The following is a 21,292-nucleotide window of genomic DNA, read 5'->3' as shown; positions in this document are numbered from 1 at the left end:
TCATTAAAAGGGAACAAATGGTTTATTATAGGCGTTAGGACAGAAGATTAAATACTGAATGGGTATATCTTTCAGCCCCTCAGTAGGCTGTATCTCTAGCACTCACAGAAATAATACATGATCTTTTCCAGTTATTGCAGCTAGAGCAGATTAATGATTCAATCACAATTCCAGGAAAGAACTTAGAGATGTAGAATTTCAGTACTGACCATCAACCTCAGAACGCATTTGGAGAAATAAGAAATACTTTGATTACTTTAGCTAGTGACTCTTTAAGGTCAGGGAACAAAAAAATTGACAGCACTGCCTGAGGTGACTCTAACTGAGGCAGACTGGTGATGATTGATTTCTTATACTCATTATTTCCCACAGCTTCCTAATATAATTTAAGAAGAATTTCTGATTAGTATATATGTATTTAGTAAACTGAAAGTGAATGTGATTGAACTTTATAGAGAAGTATAGTTCTGTGATTCTTTTAAGATTCCTATAAGGTTCACTGTTTGGGTGCACATAAGCTACCAACCCCTGTTGTTGACTTAGGGAAAAGCTGGTAGAAGCTGAGAAGTTCGTCAACCCTGTCTCAGTGAGCAGTCTCAATTAAACTGGACTCCAGAGACCTCTCAGACACTGGATCACCAACAAGGCAGATTACACTAGCAGAGATCAGGCCGTTAACACTTATACAGCAGAGCACTCCATTTATGGGTTTAGTTAGAGAAGATACACCTAACCCTCAAGAGACTGGAGGCCCCAGGAAGTTTAGAGGTCTGGTGGTGTCAGTGTGGTACAGACATCCTTTTGGAGACTGGGGAGTTCAGGGAGGAGGTATGGGATGTAGAACAGCCAGAGGAGGTGGACTGGGAGGGGAATAAAATCAGAAGTGTAAAAATAAATAAACAAAAGATTTAAAAAGCTTAAAATTATAAGAATACATTTAAATGGAACTAATAGTTTTAAAACCTATATGAAAAATACTCTATAACACATAAAGACTATAATTTCTGACCACAGGGAAAAAGGTTATTTATAGATAAGTATTATAATAATTTCTATGGATTGAGAAAAGATCTTTACCAAACGTACATTCCATAGAGGACTAATATCCGATATATACAAAATACTCAAGATATTACACTCCAGAGAATCAAACAACCCTATTGAAACTGCGGTACAGAGCTAAAGAAAAAATTCTCATCTGAGTAATATATAATGGCAGAGAAGTACCTAACAAATGTTCAACATCCTTAGTCATCAGGAAAATGCAAATCAAAACAACACTGAGATTCCACCTCACAACAGTCACAATGGCTAAGACCAAAAACTCAGGTGACAATAGATCCTGGTGAAGATGTGGAAAAAGAGGAACACTCTTCCATTGTTTGTGGGATTAAAAGCTGGTACAATAAATCTGAAAACCAGTCTGGAGGTTCCTCAGAAAATAGACATAGTACTACATGAGGACCCACCTATTCCACTCCTGGACGTATACCCAAAGATGCCCCAACATATAACAAGCATACATATTCCACTATGTTCATAGCAGCCTTATATATATAATAGCCCAAAGCTGAACAGAGCCTAGATGTACTTCAACAGCAGATGGATACAGAAAATGTGGCACATTTCAACAATGGAATTCTGCTCAACTATTCCAAACAATGATTTCATGGAATTCACAGGCAAATGAATGGAACTAGAAAATATCAATGTGAGGTGAGGTAACCCTATCACCAGAAAAACACACATTAGATGGACTCACTGATAAGTGGATATGAGCCCAAAAGCTCAAAAAACCCAAAGTACAATCCACAGACCACATGAAGCTCAAAAAGGATGAAAAAAATTCAGATGCTTCAATCCTTCTTAGAAGGAGGAACAACAATGTTCGTAGGAGGATAGAAGGAAAACGAAGACAAAGTTTGGAACAGAGACTGAAGGATAGCCATCCAGAGACTTCCCCATTTGGGGATTGAGCCCATGCACATACAGCCACCAAACCCAAATATTATTGCTTATATCAAGAAGTGCATGCTGACAAGAATCTGACATAGTTGTTTCCTGAGAGGCTCTGCCAGGGCATGACAAATACAGAGGCAGTTGCTCTCAGTCAACCACTGAACTAAAAATAGGGTCCCTGTGAAAAGTACCCTTATTCTTGGTTGAGAGATTTTGAATCCCGGGAAACCCTAATAGGGATGGCAGGCACATTCCTAGCCTCTATTCAAGACATCACTAGCTACAGCTCTCCACAAACCCCTGTAGAGAGGTTTGAGAGACACCAGTCACATAGAGCAATGCCCCAAGCCTCTCTTCCAAAGGTGACGACAGGTTACCTAGGCTCAAGACAGATCAGTCATAGAGGACAACACCCTAAACCCCTCCTCCACAGGTGAAGACATGACCATAGGTCAAGTTGGCTCAAGACAGTTCAGTCAAAGAAAGAGGACCACAGCTCTGAATATGTAGATGAGTTCTTCCTAAGCTCTCAGGCCAAACCAATAGGTAGTACCTGCTGTCAGATACTGACCCATCAAAAAACAAAAAAAAACAAAAACAAAAAACAAAAAAAACAAAAGTAAAAAACAAAACAAACAAACAAAAAAGCATTTAGGAATCCTGTTCAAAATTAAAAGGGTACAAGGATTATTCCATCTTCTGAGAGATTCTTTCATAAGAGCTGTAATACCCCTGCTTGGGGAAGAGATCTGCTCTCCTGAAATCATCACTGCCAGAAGCTCCCCTCCACCCCTCCCCAGCTCTGCCCATTGTGAGCAACCAAAATGAAGCTTCATGGCAGAAACAGAACCAGCAGTGGAGGAAGCAAAAGCTGGTCCCTCTACCTGCCTGAGTTCTCTCCTTCTTGCTGGAACTCACGCACCTAGCTGAACCACCCCAGCACCAGAGCCCCACAGGTCCTCAGTGGAATAATTACAGAAATGATTGAAGGAGCTGAAGGGGTTTTCAACCCCATAAGAAGAACAATATCAGCCAACCAGAACTCCCAGAGACTAAACAACTATCCAAAGAGTACACATGGACAGACCCATGGATCCAGCTGCATATGGAGTCAAGGATGGCCTTGATGGACACCAATGGCAGGAGAAGCCCCTGGTCCTACCAAGACTGGATACTCCAGTGTAGGGGAATGTCAGTGCAGGCAGGCAGGAATGTGTAGGTGAGTAGGGGAACACCCTAATAGAAGAAGCAGGAAAAGGGATGGAATCGGGAGTTTATAGATGGGAAACTGGGAAAGAGGATAATATTTGAAATGTAAATAAAATATTTCCAATAAAAATAATATCAGAAAAAATAGATTTCTTCTTTTTTTAGTATATGTGCTGCCGAAGTGAGCACAGATTTCTTCCTTTTTTAAACCTCAGATTGGTGTTTGCAAGAAAGAGAAACTTGCTGAAAAACTTTTCTTGTTTGTCTTGTTTGTATCTTGTTAATCAATAACAAGTTCTTTCTTTACCTTACCTGTATTATGTAATATTACCTACTGTCAAGGTATTGGGAACATAGTGTTTTTTCATGAGGGACGTAGGGCAGCCCCGGGACACAGCTCCTGAGGTGGGGAAGCATGGTCTGTGGCAGAGGACACAGGTGCAGCTGGCTCGGAGTCCCTGGGCCTACAAGGAGGTTGGAACCCTCAGGTTCTCATACTCTCACTGAATGCCTTAGAATTACTGAGAACAGAGTGGGAGTCCACAAGCTGGATCTAGCCCAGGGCCAAGGGGTAAAAGAGGGATAGCACTCTGGTTGGTCCTATGGGGGAGAGGTTTTGGCTTCAAGGCAGCACTGTGGAGGGCTGTAGGCTGGGTGGAAGGGAAGACTGGCAGTGCAGGAGGACTTCTAAGCGAGATTAGCCAGTGGCTTTGTAGACCAAGGCCTTCTGTGTGCCTCCCCAGGTTGGATCACAATGAAAAGAAAGAGTCCATTGTTTTAAGTCATTTATTGTCATGGCTGAAAGCAGATGAGTAAAACCATACCCCTCTTTTCAAGGTTGGCCTGCAGGGAGGAGTTTCAGGGAAGGAAAGTTCATTGGCTAAGTCTCCAAGTCTTTGACTATGTCACATAATGGAAATGTGTTCTGAGTCCCTGTGACCTGTAATCACTTCCTTTAATCTGTGGAGGGTGTTGGGCTTAAGTGACTGATGGCCAAAATTCTATGGAGGGCTGTGGCTAGTGACTTGCCTGGTTTACTGGGAATCAGGCTAAATGGCTACCATCTTTTTTAGGGTCACTGGGCTTTCAAACCTCTGATCAACTGGGAACCAGGCTGCCTTTCATGTATATACATATATAAAGTTCATGTGAGAATTTGTTGGAACTTTGTTCCATCCATCAAATCTATATGTATGTATATGCAATGCTTCCCTGAATATGTTGGAGCTTGTTCTTCCACCAATAGTGTTATATATGTCTGTACATTATGTGTAAAATTCCTGGGGCCTGTTTTTTGGAACTTTATTCCACCTACCCACCAGTACATGTGAATATGTGTATATCTGAATATTTATTTACATGCATATATGTACATATGTGAAATACATGGAGCCTGCTGGCTGACATTGCTCCAGCCATTTAACATGTGGATATGTATGTGTTTGTCTGTGTCTGTCTATATGTACACATTTGTATGTTTCAAGTGGCTGGACCTTGCCTTTGCTTCAAGTAGTCTGTGTGGGTTTGCATGCATGCACTTGCTTGTGCATGTGAGTGTACGTGTGTGTGTGTGTGTGTGTGTGAATATTTGATTTCCCTGTTTTTTATCTTCTCTAACTGCTCATTGCCAGAATCAACCTCAATTGATTTCTGAAGCAACCTCCATTAGCTGCTGTCAGTGCTGACAACTAATGGTTGCCTGCTTCAGTTTACTCTCTGATATCAGAACTGATCTTTGTCACAAAACCCTATAAATTCCACAGATGGAGATTATTTCAACAAGTAGTGCTGTCCTTGAAAATTTCACAACTGTGTCTTTTATGATACACTTAAAATTGAGGGTTCTTATTTAAAATGACTTAACATAAACCCAGTCATCTCTACCTATGTCCCATATTTTCCTGTAAGTTCCTGTAATTATGAACATTGAAGAGCAGATTGCCAGTGTTAAGTCTTTGTAATATTCTATATTTTTAAAATTTTATGGAATTTGTATTTGTGTGTGTGTTTGTGTGTGTGTGTGTGTGTGTCTCATTATGTGCATAAATAAGTTCAGGCAAATTTGGAGACAATAAGAAACCATCTGATCCTTTTTAACATTTGTTACATGTGGTTGTTAATGGTAGTTGGTGGGATTGAGTATTCATAAGTTCCTATACAAGAGCAGGGCTTTATTTATATTGTTGTGACTTCAACCCCTTTCCTGATATTCTATCAACCTGTTGAAAAAATAATTCTTTCTCTTCTCTGTTCCTAGAAGAACTCTAATTCTGAAAATGTTTAAAATTCTATTATCTCTTTCTCTAAAAGAGTAGGATTGATGTAGAAAATGTTGGAAGATTATAGGAGATAAGGTAGTCCTCAGTAGACATGATCTTGCTACGCAATATCATCAAAGGGAACAGTGACAGTCATTCTAAAAATAGATATGGCAATGTAATCGAATATTTGGTGATTATGAACCAACAATGCCTGTGTCAGTCAGACTTTATAAAATGTGAGTATGAGAAGATGACTTCTCCCTGATCATTTGAAGAGAATTTCTGTCTGGTCTAAACAGTATTGTGTAGCATTTTGGAGCAAAAATGCATCCCAACATTCCTGCACTAGAAGCCAAGGTGGAAAAGATCTCAACAGCCACCATAACCTTGCCTTTGGTGCCATGGTAAACAGGTAGGAAAGTGACCCAGACACTGCAGAACACCAGCATGCTGAATGTCATGGACTTGGCTTCATTGAAGGTGACAGGCAGGTTTCTGGAAAGGAAAGCCAGGGTGAAGCTCACAAAGGCCAGGCAGGCCAGATATCCCAGGACACAGTAAAAAGCAGTGACTGAACCCTTGTTGCAAGCAATGATGATGTGACCATGCTCAGACTGTGCATCAATATCAACAGAAGGAGGAGAAGCTCCTAGCCAGATGGCACATACAATAATTTGAATGAGAGTACAAATGGGAATGATGTAGTTAGATGCCCTTGAAACAAGAAAGTACTTCATCATTCTATGAGGGGCTGTGACTCTGAAAGCCAGAATGACAGTGGTTGTTTTGGCCAACACAGTGGAAATAGCCACAGTGAACACAACTCCAAATGTGATTTGCTGAAGGATGCAGGTAGCTGAGTTTGGATGGCCAATGAAGAACAAGGGGCAGAGGAAACAAAAGATGAGTGCGATGAGCAAGATGTAGGTGAGAGTGCAGTTATTGGCCTTAACTATGGGAGTTCTGTGATGTTTCACAAAGACTCCAAGAACCACAACTGTGAGTGCAGCGAGGCATAAGGCCATTAAGGAAAGAGCCATCCCCAAGGGTTCATCATAAGAGAGAAAGATACGAGCTTTGTGAATGCAGTGATTCTGCTCTTGGTTAGCATATTGGTCCTCTGGACACTGGACACACAATTCCACATCTGATGGAGAAATGAAGCTATTAGTGCAGCTTCAACAATTCTACTGTCAGGATATTTCATTTAAGTACATAGAAGTGTTTCAATATGTGAATCTGGTTGCTGACAATAAATTGAAGATCAGTTAAGGGCAATAACATAATTGATTTCAGTAACAAATGTTTATTGTTATTATCGAGAAAGTAAGCTAGAAATTTTTTTGTCTATTTTGCTATATTGTTGTGATCATTTATCATGGGTGTGTATATTTTTAAATGTACTTATATGTAAAAATAAGAAATGTTGTCATGAACCTGAGTAATTGGAATTTTGAGGTTCAACTATGAGGTTGAGAATAAAAACTGACATTTACATGATATCAATTTTTGTACCAGCAAAAATAAATAAATCATATCTACTTTTGTCTCATTTTGACTGTAGTAATACAATATTTATGAGACTTTATCATAAAAGGTTGTAACCCTATCACTGAATGTAAGATGCTCTCTAAGACCCACCTGGGTATGTTTAGAAAATCTGATTGCAATTTGACTGAATGATTATATAATTGCAATAAGGGATAATATTTTTTTCAAGATTTGAAGTCTTTTATATGGAATAATGCTTTAGTTGTCAGCCAGTATTTAATTTGTTTCAGGGTATAGGAATTTTGCTTGGCTGTGAAGAGAATGTGTTAATCTTAGAGAGTATTTTTGTTTTGTTCCCAGCACCAATGTCAGGAGTATTCAAGAATCCTTCTTGAATTACTTATGCGTATGTTATGTGTAGTACTGCATGAATATCAGAAAAGAAATGGTTGGTTACCTCTTATTATATGGGTTTGGGGAATAAACTAACATCTTGATAATTAGTGGGAAAGGATTTAATTGCTAAACCATCTTACTGTTCATAAAATACTTTAAGGACTTCTATTCAATTATATAAGTTGACACACTAAAAAGGGGGAAAATGCATGGCTGTCAATTGAATTTAGTAAATCCTGACTAAATAGTTATTTGACTAATATGGGCTATGCATGTTCCAATACCATATGAAAAATTGTGGCTAAATCCTTTCAGGACTAAATCATTTTAATGTATTCTATTGTGGAAAATATTAACTAGGTGCTATTTATACTAATATGGAATAGAGAACTCCTAATATTTATACATAGTGTGTAAACAGTGATTCTCACTTTTCTACATTCGAATAACATTGAACATTTTTTAAAAGTTTCTACTATAATAAAGACATAAGTTTCTGTCAATTTTTTTAAAATAAATGGATTTGTTTCTTCAAAAATGTCTTTATTATACAAATCTCATATCTTATTCTTAACAGTTTCAAAGAAATTTACAAATTATTGTTTACGTTTTCATTAGTCTTACAAAGGAGTTTGATTTAATTCCCACTACTCACATGCCTTATTCTGTATTCCATGTCCTTCTGTACTTGATAGTTTTTCATACACTTATGTAAGTGTACATACATCAGGACAATATAATATAAATGTTTTAAAGATTCTTGAAATACATATATTTTTAGAGAGAATTATTCACAAGAAATGATCTTCTCTAGAACACACTAACACTAAATTTTTCTTATTAAAACTGTTTATTTGAGAATATCTCATCTACTATAAATTTTTGATGTTTCAAAGATATATGGCAAGTTCTACTTTTGTCTTAAAAAATATTTTCAGTTATTGTATTCATATAATGACTAACTTGGGAAAGTGATACATATTTTTACCATTCTATTTTAGAACACTTCAGCATTTCCTACATTGGTGCAGGTTAATAATCCATTTGAAGATCTTATCCCTGCAGGAAATACTCACTTGTCTCATTAGAAATTTCATTTTCTGGGCAGGGACTGCAGTCAAAACAACAGGCTGGCATTCCATTCTTCCAGACTTTCCTAAATCCAGGACCACAATCGGCACTGCACACAGAGGTTGGCATCTAAAGGAAAAAGAGATATAACCTGCTAACAAGTGTTTTAATTACCCCTTCTGTAATTGTGTTAAATAGGCATGTGATATTAATGAGTTTGTTTTAAACAAACCAACAAAGTTACCAGATTTTACATAGTACAGTATATGACAGTCATCAATATATGGAAAAAGTTGTGGGAAAGTTGAATTGTTTCTCATCAACATGAAATTCAGGAAGAAGAGGTAGTAGTGTCTTGTATGCAACCAGTGCAAATACTGCAGGCTGGTTATTCTATTTAATTCTCGTCTCCTTAACACAAAGTACATTATAAAAACACAAATAATCCTAATAGAGATATTATCTCCATCAGAATAGTCTCTCATCATATATGTGAATCATATTTTAAATTGGTAATTGATGTAGGAGTTCCCAGCTTAGTGAGAGCAATGTTCCTTGTAGGCAGTGGTACATTACACATCATGAAGAACAAGCCAGTAAGCAGAGTTCCTTGAGTGACTTTGTTTAAGTTGCATTATTCAGACCTTGTCTTCCCTTGATTGTAACTCATGAGCCAAATCTAACTTTTCTTCCTCACTTTCTTTATAGTTAGTGTTCAATTACATCACCTTAGTATTCAATTATGTGTAAAGGCGTACAAATCCAGGGAAATACGATCTCAAATATCAGATAACCAAAATAATGTCAACAACATTAGGAAAACAATCTTAGGAAACTAAGTGGAAACAGACAAAAACACCTGCATATGATCACCACTATTGCATTTTGGTGAGGAGATGCTGAGTTTCTGTATAGTGACCTGGAAGGTGGAGTGTTTCCTGAAGAGAAAACTCTTTATAAAGTGGTAAATATGGTGAAAATTTACATGGCTTAAAGTTAATTATTTCTTAAATTAAGAAAATGTTGTTATTACAATGACTCTGGTGATGGGTGTCTATATGCGGCATTTTAATTTTGCTGATTCTGCATGATGAATTTGCATCCTTTGTTTCATGTGCCATTTGATGTTGTGATCACAGAAATATACTCACAGGATCCTGTGATGGTTTCCAGGAATATGATTAAGCACAACTCTCCTTTTAATATTTTTTTTGTTGAAACAGGGTCTAAATATGTCATATTGATAGATTTCAACTTCTTATATAGATAAGGACAGAGTACTTTCCTTCTTTTTATACATTTAATTTTAATTATTTTATTTCATACCTAGATTTTAAGACTATTTTGAGACTGAGTTGAAAAAACACATTTTCTCATCTGGATTCTGCTAATTAAATTTAAGGCAGAATATCCATTTCTTCTCTGATTTCTGTAGATTCAATAGAAAAGGCAGACTAGCCATGAGTGGAAAGAGATTATCCTGACACTTAATTCAAAGAATATAGATTGAATACATGTACCACTAGAAAAACTTAACCACGTTTCTAGTTTTAATGGAAATTCTTTGATCCTCCTCTCCATACAGTATAATGTCATTAGTAAGTTTACTATAGAAAACTACTATGACAACATTTGTTCTCTTAGTTTGTCATGTTTTCGTTCTCCTTTTTAAAATTCTGAATGAACCCTATATTTTATTAAAAGTCTTTTCTGCATGCTTTTGGATAGTAATAGAGTTCTATCCTTGTATTTAGGTTTGTGATGCTTCACACTTAACTGATATGCATATGTTGAACAATGGAATAAAGTCATTTTTTTGCAGCTGTAGGTTTTTGTATTATGAATGCTACTTATGTTTCCAAAAAACCTGCTTGTACTACAGTGTCTTCAAGTAGCTTCTTGGAATCTGTCCTCAGTTGGATTTCATTTGTAAATTAAGACAACAAGAGCCAATAGCTGGGAAGGACCGAAAGAGTCTAGTTTTAGCCTTCCTAGGGCTTGGAACCAAGAGGAGGAAGAGAGAGGTCTACATGCTGGATACTTGGAGTGCCAACAGAGGAAAGACAGACTCCCATGTGGAAAAAAATACAAGGAGAGTGCCCCAGACTCTGTGCCAAGAAAACATGCCCCAGAATTATAACTAATTGGAGTTACACGCAGCTTAAAGGAACATAGAATTAATAAGCAATAAGTAGGAATTAACAGCAAGGAGTTTGGGCAGTGACCCAGCATTTGTGCTCTTTAATTCATAAGAAGATATAAAGTCTATAAGTGTGTTTCATTGGCTAACATAAATCATTGAGGCAGGTAGCAAACCAGATGCAGGATTAATTAATACATATTACAACACACAAGACCTGATCCTTCAGTTGTGATGTTGAAGTCTGCTGAAGATCTTAATCAAGATTCTTGAATGTCCACAAAAGATAAAAGCAGGAAGATGATAGTCTTAAAACCCATACCCAATGTGACACACCTAATCCAAAAAGACCACTATTCCAAAGAGTGTCAATACATGGGTGAAGCATATACAAACCCTCACATTCTGTGAGTGCATAAATAACAGAAATTGGACTTTTAACCACAATTTTTTTAAAAAAAATATTTGTGCGGTGCTATCATGGAGAAGCAAAATGAGACACCTGGAAATTTAATATGATCTTGGTACATGATTTGAAATTTCGAATGAATCAATAAAAATTATGTTAAAAATAAATTAGACTCATTACTTATGATTTTTGAGTACAGGTGACCACAAACATTCAAATATCACTAAAATATTCTGTATATTATATTTTAATTGTTATTTCAATATTGAATATTTTTCTAAAGTGTATTTCTGTCACTCGAGTGGTGTTTATACATTATTTTGATCGCTTGTGTTCATCTTAGTATTAAATATGATAGAGTTTTTATAATGACTTTCATAGTGCTCATTGTTGAGTTATGATTTTTGTAATTGTGTTCGTCCTGAAAGTTTTTTTGTCTCCTTTTATTATAAGGAGTAAATTCACTGCATATAGTAACTGAGTTGGCAGTTATGTCTCTAAATGTCTTAAATATATATTTTTAAGTTCTCCTCCTTTAAAACTATCCACGGTATGCTACATCGAACAAAACCTAAGAAGCTAAGTAACAAGAATGGCACAACGTGGGACACATATATCTCCCTGAGAAGGGGAAATAGTGTAGACATAGTATGTGAGTGGGTTTAGGGACTGAATGGGAGTGTGATGGGATGAGAAAAGAAGGGGAGGGCAAATAAACAGGTTGTTTGGAGAGAGCACTAAAATGGGGGTGGCAACTCTGAGTCATGCTAGAATATTAGAGCAATAGAAACTCCCAGAAATTTATGAGGATAACTATGGCTAACTCTCCTATAAAAATGGGATATGGAGTCTGTAATGGCCATCTCCAAAAACCAAGAAGATTTTCAGTGTTGGGATTGAGACTATATCCTAACCACAGATCCATTAAACTATACTTTACCCTGCCTAAAGACGTGCAGTAATAAAGACAGCAGAGGATGAGGAGATAACTAACCAATGACTGGCACAGCTTGAAAATGTTGCCAAGAGAGAAAGCTCACCCCTGATGCTGGTAAAAAAAAATTCTGAAATATTTACAGGCAAGAATCTAGCATAATTGTCATATGAGAGCATTCAACCAGCCATTGATGAAACCAATTCAGAAATCAACGCCCCCAAAATAGGCAAAGTGTGGGGAATCTTGGATAAGAGGACAAAGAACTGTAAGAGCAAGAGGGATCAAGGATACAAGAAATCCTACATATCAACTGACCTGGAACCCAAAGTCACAAGAGTCTGAACCACATACCACAAAAATTCACAGGACTAAACTACATACTCTAAACATGTGTAAACTTGTGAAGCTTGGTCATTATATGGGGACACCTAAAAGCAGTAGCAGGTCCTGTGTCTGATTTTGTTTTCTGCCCTTGTGATTTTTTTCTTTTACATTTTGTCTTTTATAGGATTTTTTAATTTACATTTTTAATGTTATCCCCTTTCCCAGTTTCCCCTCCAGAAACCTGCTATTCCATCCATTCTTTTCCTGCTTCTGTGGGAGTGCTCCTTTACTGACACTACCCTCTCTCAACTTCTAGCCCTGACATTACCCTACACTGGTGCCTTGACCCTTGACTGTACCAAGGGTCTCTTCTCCCACCAAAGCCCAACAAGTCCATCCTCTTCTATTCATGCAGATGGAGCCATAGGTCCATCGGTGTGTATTCTTGGGATGGTAGCTTAGTCCCTGGTAACTCTGGGATGTTTGTTTGGTTGTTATTATTGTTCTTCTTATAGGGTTCCAAACCCTTTCAGCTACTTCATTCCTTTCTTTGACTAGTTCACTGGGGACCTCATTCTCAGTTCAATGGTTGCCTGTGAGCTTCCACCTTATATTCACCTTATATTTCAGGCTGTGGTACAGCCTCTCAGGAGACATTTGTATCAGGCTCCTGTCAGCATGCACTTCTTGGCATCCGCAATATTGTCTGTGTTTGGTGTTTGTATATGTGATGGATTCCCCCAGGTGGGGCAGTTTCTGGATGTCCTTTGGTATGCACTCATTGATAAGCAAATATAAGCCCAAAAGTTCAAGCTAGCAATACCCAAGATACAATTTAAAAACCAAATGAACTCAAGGAGAAGGAAGACCAAAGTGTTGATGCTTCAAACCTTCTGAGAAGGGGAAACAAAAATATCCAGAGGAAACAATATGAAGACAAAGGGTTGAACCCTTGTGAATCTTACCACCTTCTCTGCTGCCTCCCCTGGTCCCATTAGGAGAACCTGAAACTGTGCCTAGTTGTTGTGCAATATGATATGCCATACTAAATTGATGTATGATCGTGGGCTCCCCTTTTCTGAAGAAGGAAGGAATATTGGATGGGAAAGAGGGGAAGAATAGGAGAAGGACTAGGAGTAGGAGTAGAGTAGGCAGTGTAAATTGGTGTCCAGATATAAAGATAATATATCAATGAATTCATTAACTACTTTCATTTAAAAATGAGTTTTGCTGGTGGAACCTGCTGTCATGCATGGAAGGACTTCCTTTGGAGTTCTCTCTTGCAGCTTTCATATCCTCCCTTTGTTACAAAAAAAAAGTTAAATATGCCAAAAATATTTCATTTTTAACATTGATCATTTGCTATTTAAATGCTGATACTAGACAGGTATCCAACTCCATATTGGTTTGAAAATGTAGGTCTACAATATAATGAATTTACTATTGATACCTATAGTGTTTCCTTCCTTGTATTGTTTCCTTAGGTTTTACATTTGATCTTTTAATCATGCTCCCTTAGTCACTGTGATTTTCATTTTTTCCTTGTTTTATTCTGTGTCATCTTTTGAGGTTTTAATTCTTATGTCTTCTCCTCATGTATTTCATGCTATGTTGAACGTGGAGTATTCATTTTGTGTGTCCTTTCACTAAGGTATTTATTTGTTTTATTTTCTTTTTCCATTTCTTATTTTAGTTTGAAATTTGCTCATTATTTTATAACTCTCTGGATGTTCTTTGTCATATACTCATAGAGTGTTTAATAAAGTTTTTATTTTCATTGTATTCTCTAAGAGTTAGGTACTTCAGTCTTTGATTTTTTTTTTTTTTTTTTTTTTTTTTTTTTTGGAGCTGGGGACCAAACCCAAACCCAGGGCCTTGCGCTTGCTAGGCAAGTGCTCTACCACTGAGCTAAATCCCCAACCCCATTCTTTGATTTTTTTAAACATTCTTATAATCATTTTTGATTATTTGTTTAGTATAACCTTGATTATATTCTAAATTAGGTCTGTGACTCTAAGGTTTGAATCATATTTCTCTGATGTTTTTCTGTTTTTATTTACTAGTTTCCACAATGAAATTATGATATATATGAATAAAACACTAGTTGGATTTAAAAAAAAAATCTATAGTTTTTCATTGAATGCGTTAGTAAGAGTCAAGTAGGGTCTGGTGGAAAACACAAGAGATTTGAATGCTCTCTTTTTTATGTATATCTAGCTCTGTAACTATACTTTATCCTTCTATGTTCTTTTTCCTAAGAATGATATTCTTAATTGCACTGGGAAAAACATCAACAATAAATTCCATACAATACAAGCAAACACTTCATTTCAAGCATGAAGACTTTTAACCAACTTTGAGGCATTTTCAATAATACACATTAAAATCAACACAACAGAATTCATCCCTATACTATATTTAGTATGTATATGACAAATTTAAGTTTAAAATTCCTCAAAAGCAAACTTTATTATTACCAATTCCTCCCCATATTGAGAAGGAAACTATGCATGTCCTTGTTTGTTTGAATGATTTATGCCAGAATTAATGAGGCTGAAAATTTTACTTTAGTCACCTTTATCTTTCACAAGGTATGAATAAGGGCTATCAACATACCTTAGCTCTCTAAAACAACTGTTAGTAGCGTAGAGTATCCAAACTTGATTTCTAACCCCCTCTGAGTAGTACTGAGCTCTTGCAAATGCTCTGAGATTCGAATACTCTTCAGTCATCCATATATACCAAACATGCAGGTGTAGCACAGATATACATTCATTAAAACAACACCCATATTCATATTTTAAATAAACCAGGAAAAATAAGATACAGTTCATAAAATAAAATTGTCATAACATGTTTATGTACGGTTAGCTAGAGGTATTGGGAATTTAGGAATAGTTAGTAAACAGACTTTAAAATTACATAATAAAAATTGGTGACTTGATTATGTCGAATTTACAATAAGCCAGAGATTTAAACATATTTTGAAGAGTTTCATTATACGACTAGAAGTCACTCTGTAGTAGTAAAAGTAGCACTAATAGAATAGTGCTCACTTTACTGGAAATAATGTCAAATTGTTTTGTAAAACTATTTTATGTTAATGGTAAAGACAGGAAGCATGTTCTGATATGATGCAACTACATGATATGCATGTTAGAAACTCTCAGTGAATTATTAAAAACTCATCTGAAAAAATAAAAAGGAACATAGTTTAGGAGGGTAGAAATTGGTCTCTTGCATGACAATCATTACATTTTACCAGACTCAAGGAAGGTAGGATGCACATTCTTAACAGTGTAATTTAAATCAGTACAGTTAGATATAACCTACCTGTATACGTCCTGTGGACCACTCTATCAGATTTTCAGATAAATGAAGCTGTTGACCTTTTGGAAAATATGGACTAAATATTCCTATTTTCACTTTAAATCCAAGTCCCTGTGGAAAATTCCAATTGTAGAAAATGTCGTACTCTTCCTTCAGTTTGTTTCTTTGATTCATATTCACAGTGTCTCCAACAGGATTTGTGAATTGAGTCTTGCTCAGAAAGGAATAAACCTGAAAGACAGGCACCATACTGTAAAATATACTATATTCCTTAATGTATAAAATGCATTCTTGTTTCATCTTAAAGGCAACTTTATTCAGAGTATGCAGGTGAAAAACCTCAGTGAAAACTAAGGGATAAACAAATGTATAATGTTCCTGTAATTTCAATTCTCTAAAAGGAATTTAGCAAAGAAGCACAAACTTCATCCAGACACCAAACATGTATTTGTAGTATAAAACATGCGAACATATGAAAAATAGACAGCCTGGATTTCTTATAGAGTTATATACAAGGAAGAAGCTCACACTTATTACACAAACATACACACATATGCACAAACACACATATGAAAATACAGATAGCCACAGAGCCAGAATTTGCGTCAAGAAAGTCAAACCAACACAGAAACACAAAACGTAATTATACAGGTACACACATAAAAATGCATGCAAAAACATGCACAAAAATATACATAGGTAGACAAAAACAAATACTAACACCTTCACTGAATGACGTTGGCACACAGACAAGTTGATGCTCTCATAAAAAGATATACAGGCTAGGCAAAAGAGAAATGATTAAATGAAAGAAGTATACAGAAAACACACAGGAAAATGTGTTTTTGCCCTGATAAATATATGTAAGAATAAACACTTAGAAAAATCAACCATACAGAAAGTAAGTGAAACATAGCCAAATTTTATGTTCACTGACCCTGACAAAAAATATAGGTAGATATACAAAAGGTACACACACACACACACACACACACACACAAACACACACACGTGAATCTTCTATTACAATGTTTCTCTATCTACTTCTATCTCCATCTCTCTCTATCTCTACATCACCTATATGTTTACATAAACATAGATATAGATATGAACACAGATATACAGAAACAAAGAATATACAGTATAATACATCTACACACATAAACACACATAAATGTAGTAAACTGAATTCTAGCACTGTTTCCTATGTACTCTCAGAGTATCAATAAAAGAACATACACAAAACCACACAAACCAAACAGTCAAATGTAGACACATGCATTGATAAATATAAACAGGAATATAAATATAGACAAAGTCAACCATATAGAAAGTAATTGAAACACAGACAAATGTATGTTAACTGTCATAGACTGACATAGAGGAAGATAAAGAAATACATATATGAGTCACCTAATGCTAACTCTCTCTGGATCAGGTTTATGTGTATAAACACAAATATACAGAATCAGAAAAATACAAATATACCGTGAGCAATATGCACCCACGTACAGGAGCACACAGGCATGTAGTAAACTGAATTTAAGCAGTGTTTTCCCTGTAAATAGTCTCAGAGCACCAAGTGATGTCCCTAAACTACAATGGGAACAACAAAAGTTGCAATCTCTAGCTAAAAAATCCCCTATAGTGATTAGAATATATTTGAAAATTAATGAATAAGGTTCAACATTGAGTGGATTCATAAGGAAGGATTGAATATGTTTTCAGTATTAAAATATGTGATTAAATTCAGGTGATCTGAAACAAAATTACAGTTATACATTCACAAATTATAACTTCTACTACATTCCCATTACAATAGAGTTTCAGACTAATAATAGAATTAAATGAACAGTAGGAAAAGGGTTCATAAATCATTCTATTTTATAACATATATTCTAGTACATTTGGTTTAGGCATCTAAGAGAGTCTTAAAGACATTGGTAACATGAAACATCATATAATGGAAGAAGTATTACCATCTTGCAATTATAATTTTGTTCTTCATAATTGGGAAGGAGAACATTATCAACATTTTGAAGAGTCATCTCATGGAGTGCATGGGCAAAAGCATACACAGCATTGTATATTTCATAACTCCCTTCAATAATGGCCATGTCAAAAGTATGTGTCATTAGCCATTCCAATGAGTGATTAAAGGAGCAGTTCTTCAGTGACTTACAGTTATATTCTAAGATTTTACAATTAACATACATCCATTCCAGCTTTACCAAATATTCATCTGAGTATTTGAAAGGGTTCAATGTCTGAACAAAATATTTAAAACCAGAAATCTCACTGTGGCGGTGTCCAAAACCAAAAGTTCCATATCCATTATCAAATGTGAAGTCTTTCTTAAAAGGAGTGACATCCCACTGTGAGGTGGTGACCCATAGTCTCTGTATACCTAGAGAGTCCCACATTCTAAAGCTCACAGCTAACGTATTCCCTGTATCACCATAAATGATAACAACATTTGCGGATGATGTCATAACTTGGCTGTAATACACTTCAGCTCTTGACATGTATAAATTCATATTGACTGGAATAATGTTGACAAAGGCAAAGCAGACTGTATTTTTTTCCATCTCTCTTCTCAAATAAGAGAGAAAATGTATGCCTTGATCATTGTCTGAGATGGCCAACCCTATCCAGTTCCAACTGAAATGAATTATGAAGGAGACGAGAGCAAGGGCTAGAGATGTATCATCAGAGGCCATCTGATATAGATGAGGAAAATTTTCATGATCACACAGAGCAGGATGAAAGTGTCCATAAGTAAGCTGACGGAACTAGAAGACAGGAAAGTATCATGAGGTAGAATGAAATCCTGAAAAAGTATAAACACATTTTTGTAGAGTTCTAGAAATCTGAGCTATCTATCACTTCCCTCATCTCAATTTCATATGAGGACATGCAGAAGCCCCTACAGAGCCTCTGAAAAGTACCCTTGAAGTACACAGATTGGCTCAGGCCAAATAAGGCACCAAGAAATATCTGATTTCATGAATTTCCACCATGCCCCTAATACGGACACATGTACACATTCACACAAACACAGGCACACATGCACGCATGCAAGCACACATGCATGCATGCATGAAAACACACACTTACCTGCTGAAATATGAAATTGTTTAGGATTATATGAAGTGTCACAGTTGTTACCAAACTAAGTCCGGTAAGTACCACTCCACACTTGATGTCTTTTGTACAGATAAAATTAGGGAGAATTTCATGATTTTTTAAAGAAAAATTAAATAATCTTTTGTGGTGGGATTCCAAATAACAACTATATTCTGAGAATGTAAATGCTAAAGACATATTTGGCAAAAGATCAGGGTTGTTGTTGATTTCATTCATGGAAAAAGCCAAGGTGAGAGGATACTTTTGGTTTTCAGTAGGTGTTCTGCAAAAGGTTACAGTGTTTATAAGGACAGGAATTTACAGATTTCATTTGCAGTCAACAGAAGGACAATCCTGTACTGGATTTTATTGCTCTTACCCTGAAAAATTGAAGTGACCAGTGTAGTGTGTTTGACATAACTATAGAAGCTGGAAGCTCATAAAGCCTTGAAATGTTTATGGGAGGTGATCTTCCATAAGTGAGATGTACAACTCTCATGTTCTCACAGAGACATTTTTTGCTTCTCTTGTTTTAGAATATTTGCTAATAAGATAAATAAGTCACACTTCACTTTGACCAACTGGAAAAAATGGTCACATATTCTTCTGAAATTAGTGAGAAATATGAAAAATACATGGTATATCTGAGCTATTGAGTATATGGTCTTTTTTATGAAATTTCCTATATTGGCAAAGGCAGTAACAGAATGACAATTGAGTTTACAGCAGTCTGTTGAGGCCATACTTGGCTCACGTAGCTAAAATTCATTTTCTTTAGGAGGAAATACATTTATTATATCCCCACATAATCATCCTTATCTAAAATGCTCGTTTTTTTAAAATGCAGTTGCAATGGAGTTATACTGTTTTGTTTATGTTTTTAAAAAGCATAATAATTTGTGTCAGAATTATTTAAAACATCTGACTAATCAACATTACATATATTCCTTCTTTAGTACTTTTCACTAACAGCTAAATATATGTATTCCAGTTAGAAACTGTACATCTGTGGTGTTTTTATATATTAAAAACAAGCCCTTTAAAATGTTGATTATAAATACATAGAAAAATATCTTTAAAAATTTTAGTAACATACTACAGAAGTTTGAGACTAGTACTTGTAAAAATCAAACACTAACTCCTACATATTAAACACTAAGAAACACACAGTAATTGAGTCATCACAGTGACTTTGTGGTCTGAAGTACTTTGTCTGAAAAAAACTATCAGAAGTCCACAAAATCAAAATGGAAATAGTGCCCACACTGCTAAAATATGCAACTATACTTTGTAAAATTACTAAAAAAAGACATAGGTGCTAAATATTAAAAATTTCTGATTTAATAACAGAGAGGTAGGATTAATAATGAGGTAAAAATAATAAAGCAAATATGAGCTAAAACGCAACTTCTATATCCTTATTTTATAGCATTGCCAACTATAGTATGTCAAATTGTCACCTAGGTAAGTGATAAGGGAAGTAACTAGTCACTACTACTAGTAATATATCACTTTTCAAAGAATGAAAACATGTTCTTTATAATCAGTACATTTCCTCTTTTGTATAGAGAGAACTAGACTTTGTAAGACATAAAACCCAGTGAAGTTATACAGATCAAAACATGAAGGTCTCAGAAAACAGGTTTCTTACATCAATTCTTGATGCAGCTTTAGTTCATAAATGGGGACCAAATGGAGAAAATTTAAGAAAGTAACTAAAAGCTATATGAAAGCTCTTCACAGGAATGGGTGTTTTCAACATTATGGCCTCTAGCATATGCACTAGAAATTATACTCTGAAAAGAGGACTCTATGGCCATTTTTCTAAACGAATGTAGGATAAACTTATAAAAAATTGATAGTGTTTCTTTTTAAAGAAACCATTGACATCTGTGCTATGGAAACTGTTTAGAGGAGGATACATAGGGTAAATAATCGTTGGAGTTTTTTTATTGCCCAGTTTCCATCCCTGTATGTGGGAAGGCTGATGGAAAAAAATATATCCCAGGTTAATTTAAAGTGGTAATAGAGCATTACATTTCTAAAAGAATTTGTAGTTCTTTCTTGTTTGCAAGTTGATAACATAGTACAAAATATTTTTGGCATTGCTTTTCTCCTGACCCTCAGCAGTCTAAGGAAATATTAATGATGTCATTTATATGGAAAATACAAAAGTACTTACTGTATATTCGAAATATGACTGAAATACTCTTTTTCCATAGGCTGTTGCACTGCTAGAATAAAGAACATACAACCTGTTCCCAGGTTTCTATCCTGATATTCATTCTTCTTCATACTCCAAAAGCACCTGGGATAAATAAAACTAGGCACAAAAAGTGGAATGTTCAGGAGAAAGAAGAGTAAAATGAAGGTGAGCATATTTTTTCCTGCTCTGAGCCTGGACATTATTGGTAGTTAATTGCTGCACAGATCAGCAAACAGGTAGCAATTATCCCCATCTTCTACACTGGCCAAGAAGATGCTATACCTGTATTCAGGTTTCCTTTTCTACAGGTGTTTCCTCATCCCTGAAGAATTTTGACAATCTCTCGTGAGGAGCTTCATTTGATATCCACAGTGCATGTGATACACTTCTTTGATATATATATATAGATGACGATGGTGTAACTTGAGGGCTG

General features: G+C 35.8%; 1 protein-coding gene across 1 annotated transcript; it reads right to left on the bottom strand.

Annotated features, from left to right (window-relative positions):
- Positions 1 to 3,938: 3,938 nt before the first annotated feature.
- On the bottom strand, positions 3,939 to 21,184 carry LOC134482878 (vomeronasal type-2 receptor 116-like). The gene is made up of 6 exons (NM_001432999.1): positions 20,836 to 21,184; positions 18,645 to 18,936; positions 17,507 to 18,319; positions 15,531 to 15,758; positions 8,393 to 8,516; positions 3,939 to 6,576 (listed from the first exon to the last, which is right to left on the bottom strand). The coding sequence occupies exons 1-6, from the start codon at positions 21,057 to 21,059 to the stop codon at positions 5,657 to 5,659; spliced, it is 2,601 nt and encodes an 866-aa protein (NP_001419928.1). The 5' UTR covers positions 21,060 to 21,184; the 3' UTR covers positions 3,939 to 5,656.
- Positions 21,185 to 21,292: the final 108 nt, after the last annotated feature.

Source organism: Rattus norvegicus, chromosome 1 (assembly GCF_021556685.1).
Source record: "Rattus norvegicus strain SHRSP/BbbUtx chromosome 1, alternate assembly SHRSP_T2T, whole genome shotgun sequence".
In the NCBI taxonomy this organism is placed as follows: Eukaryota; Metazoa; Chordata; class Mammalia; order Rodentia; family Muridae; genus Rattus; species Rattus norvegicus.
This window is presented reverse-complemented; position numbering and strand designations above follow the sequence as displayed.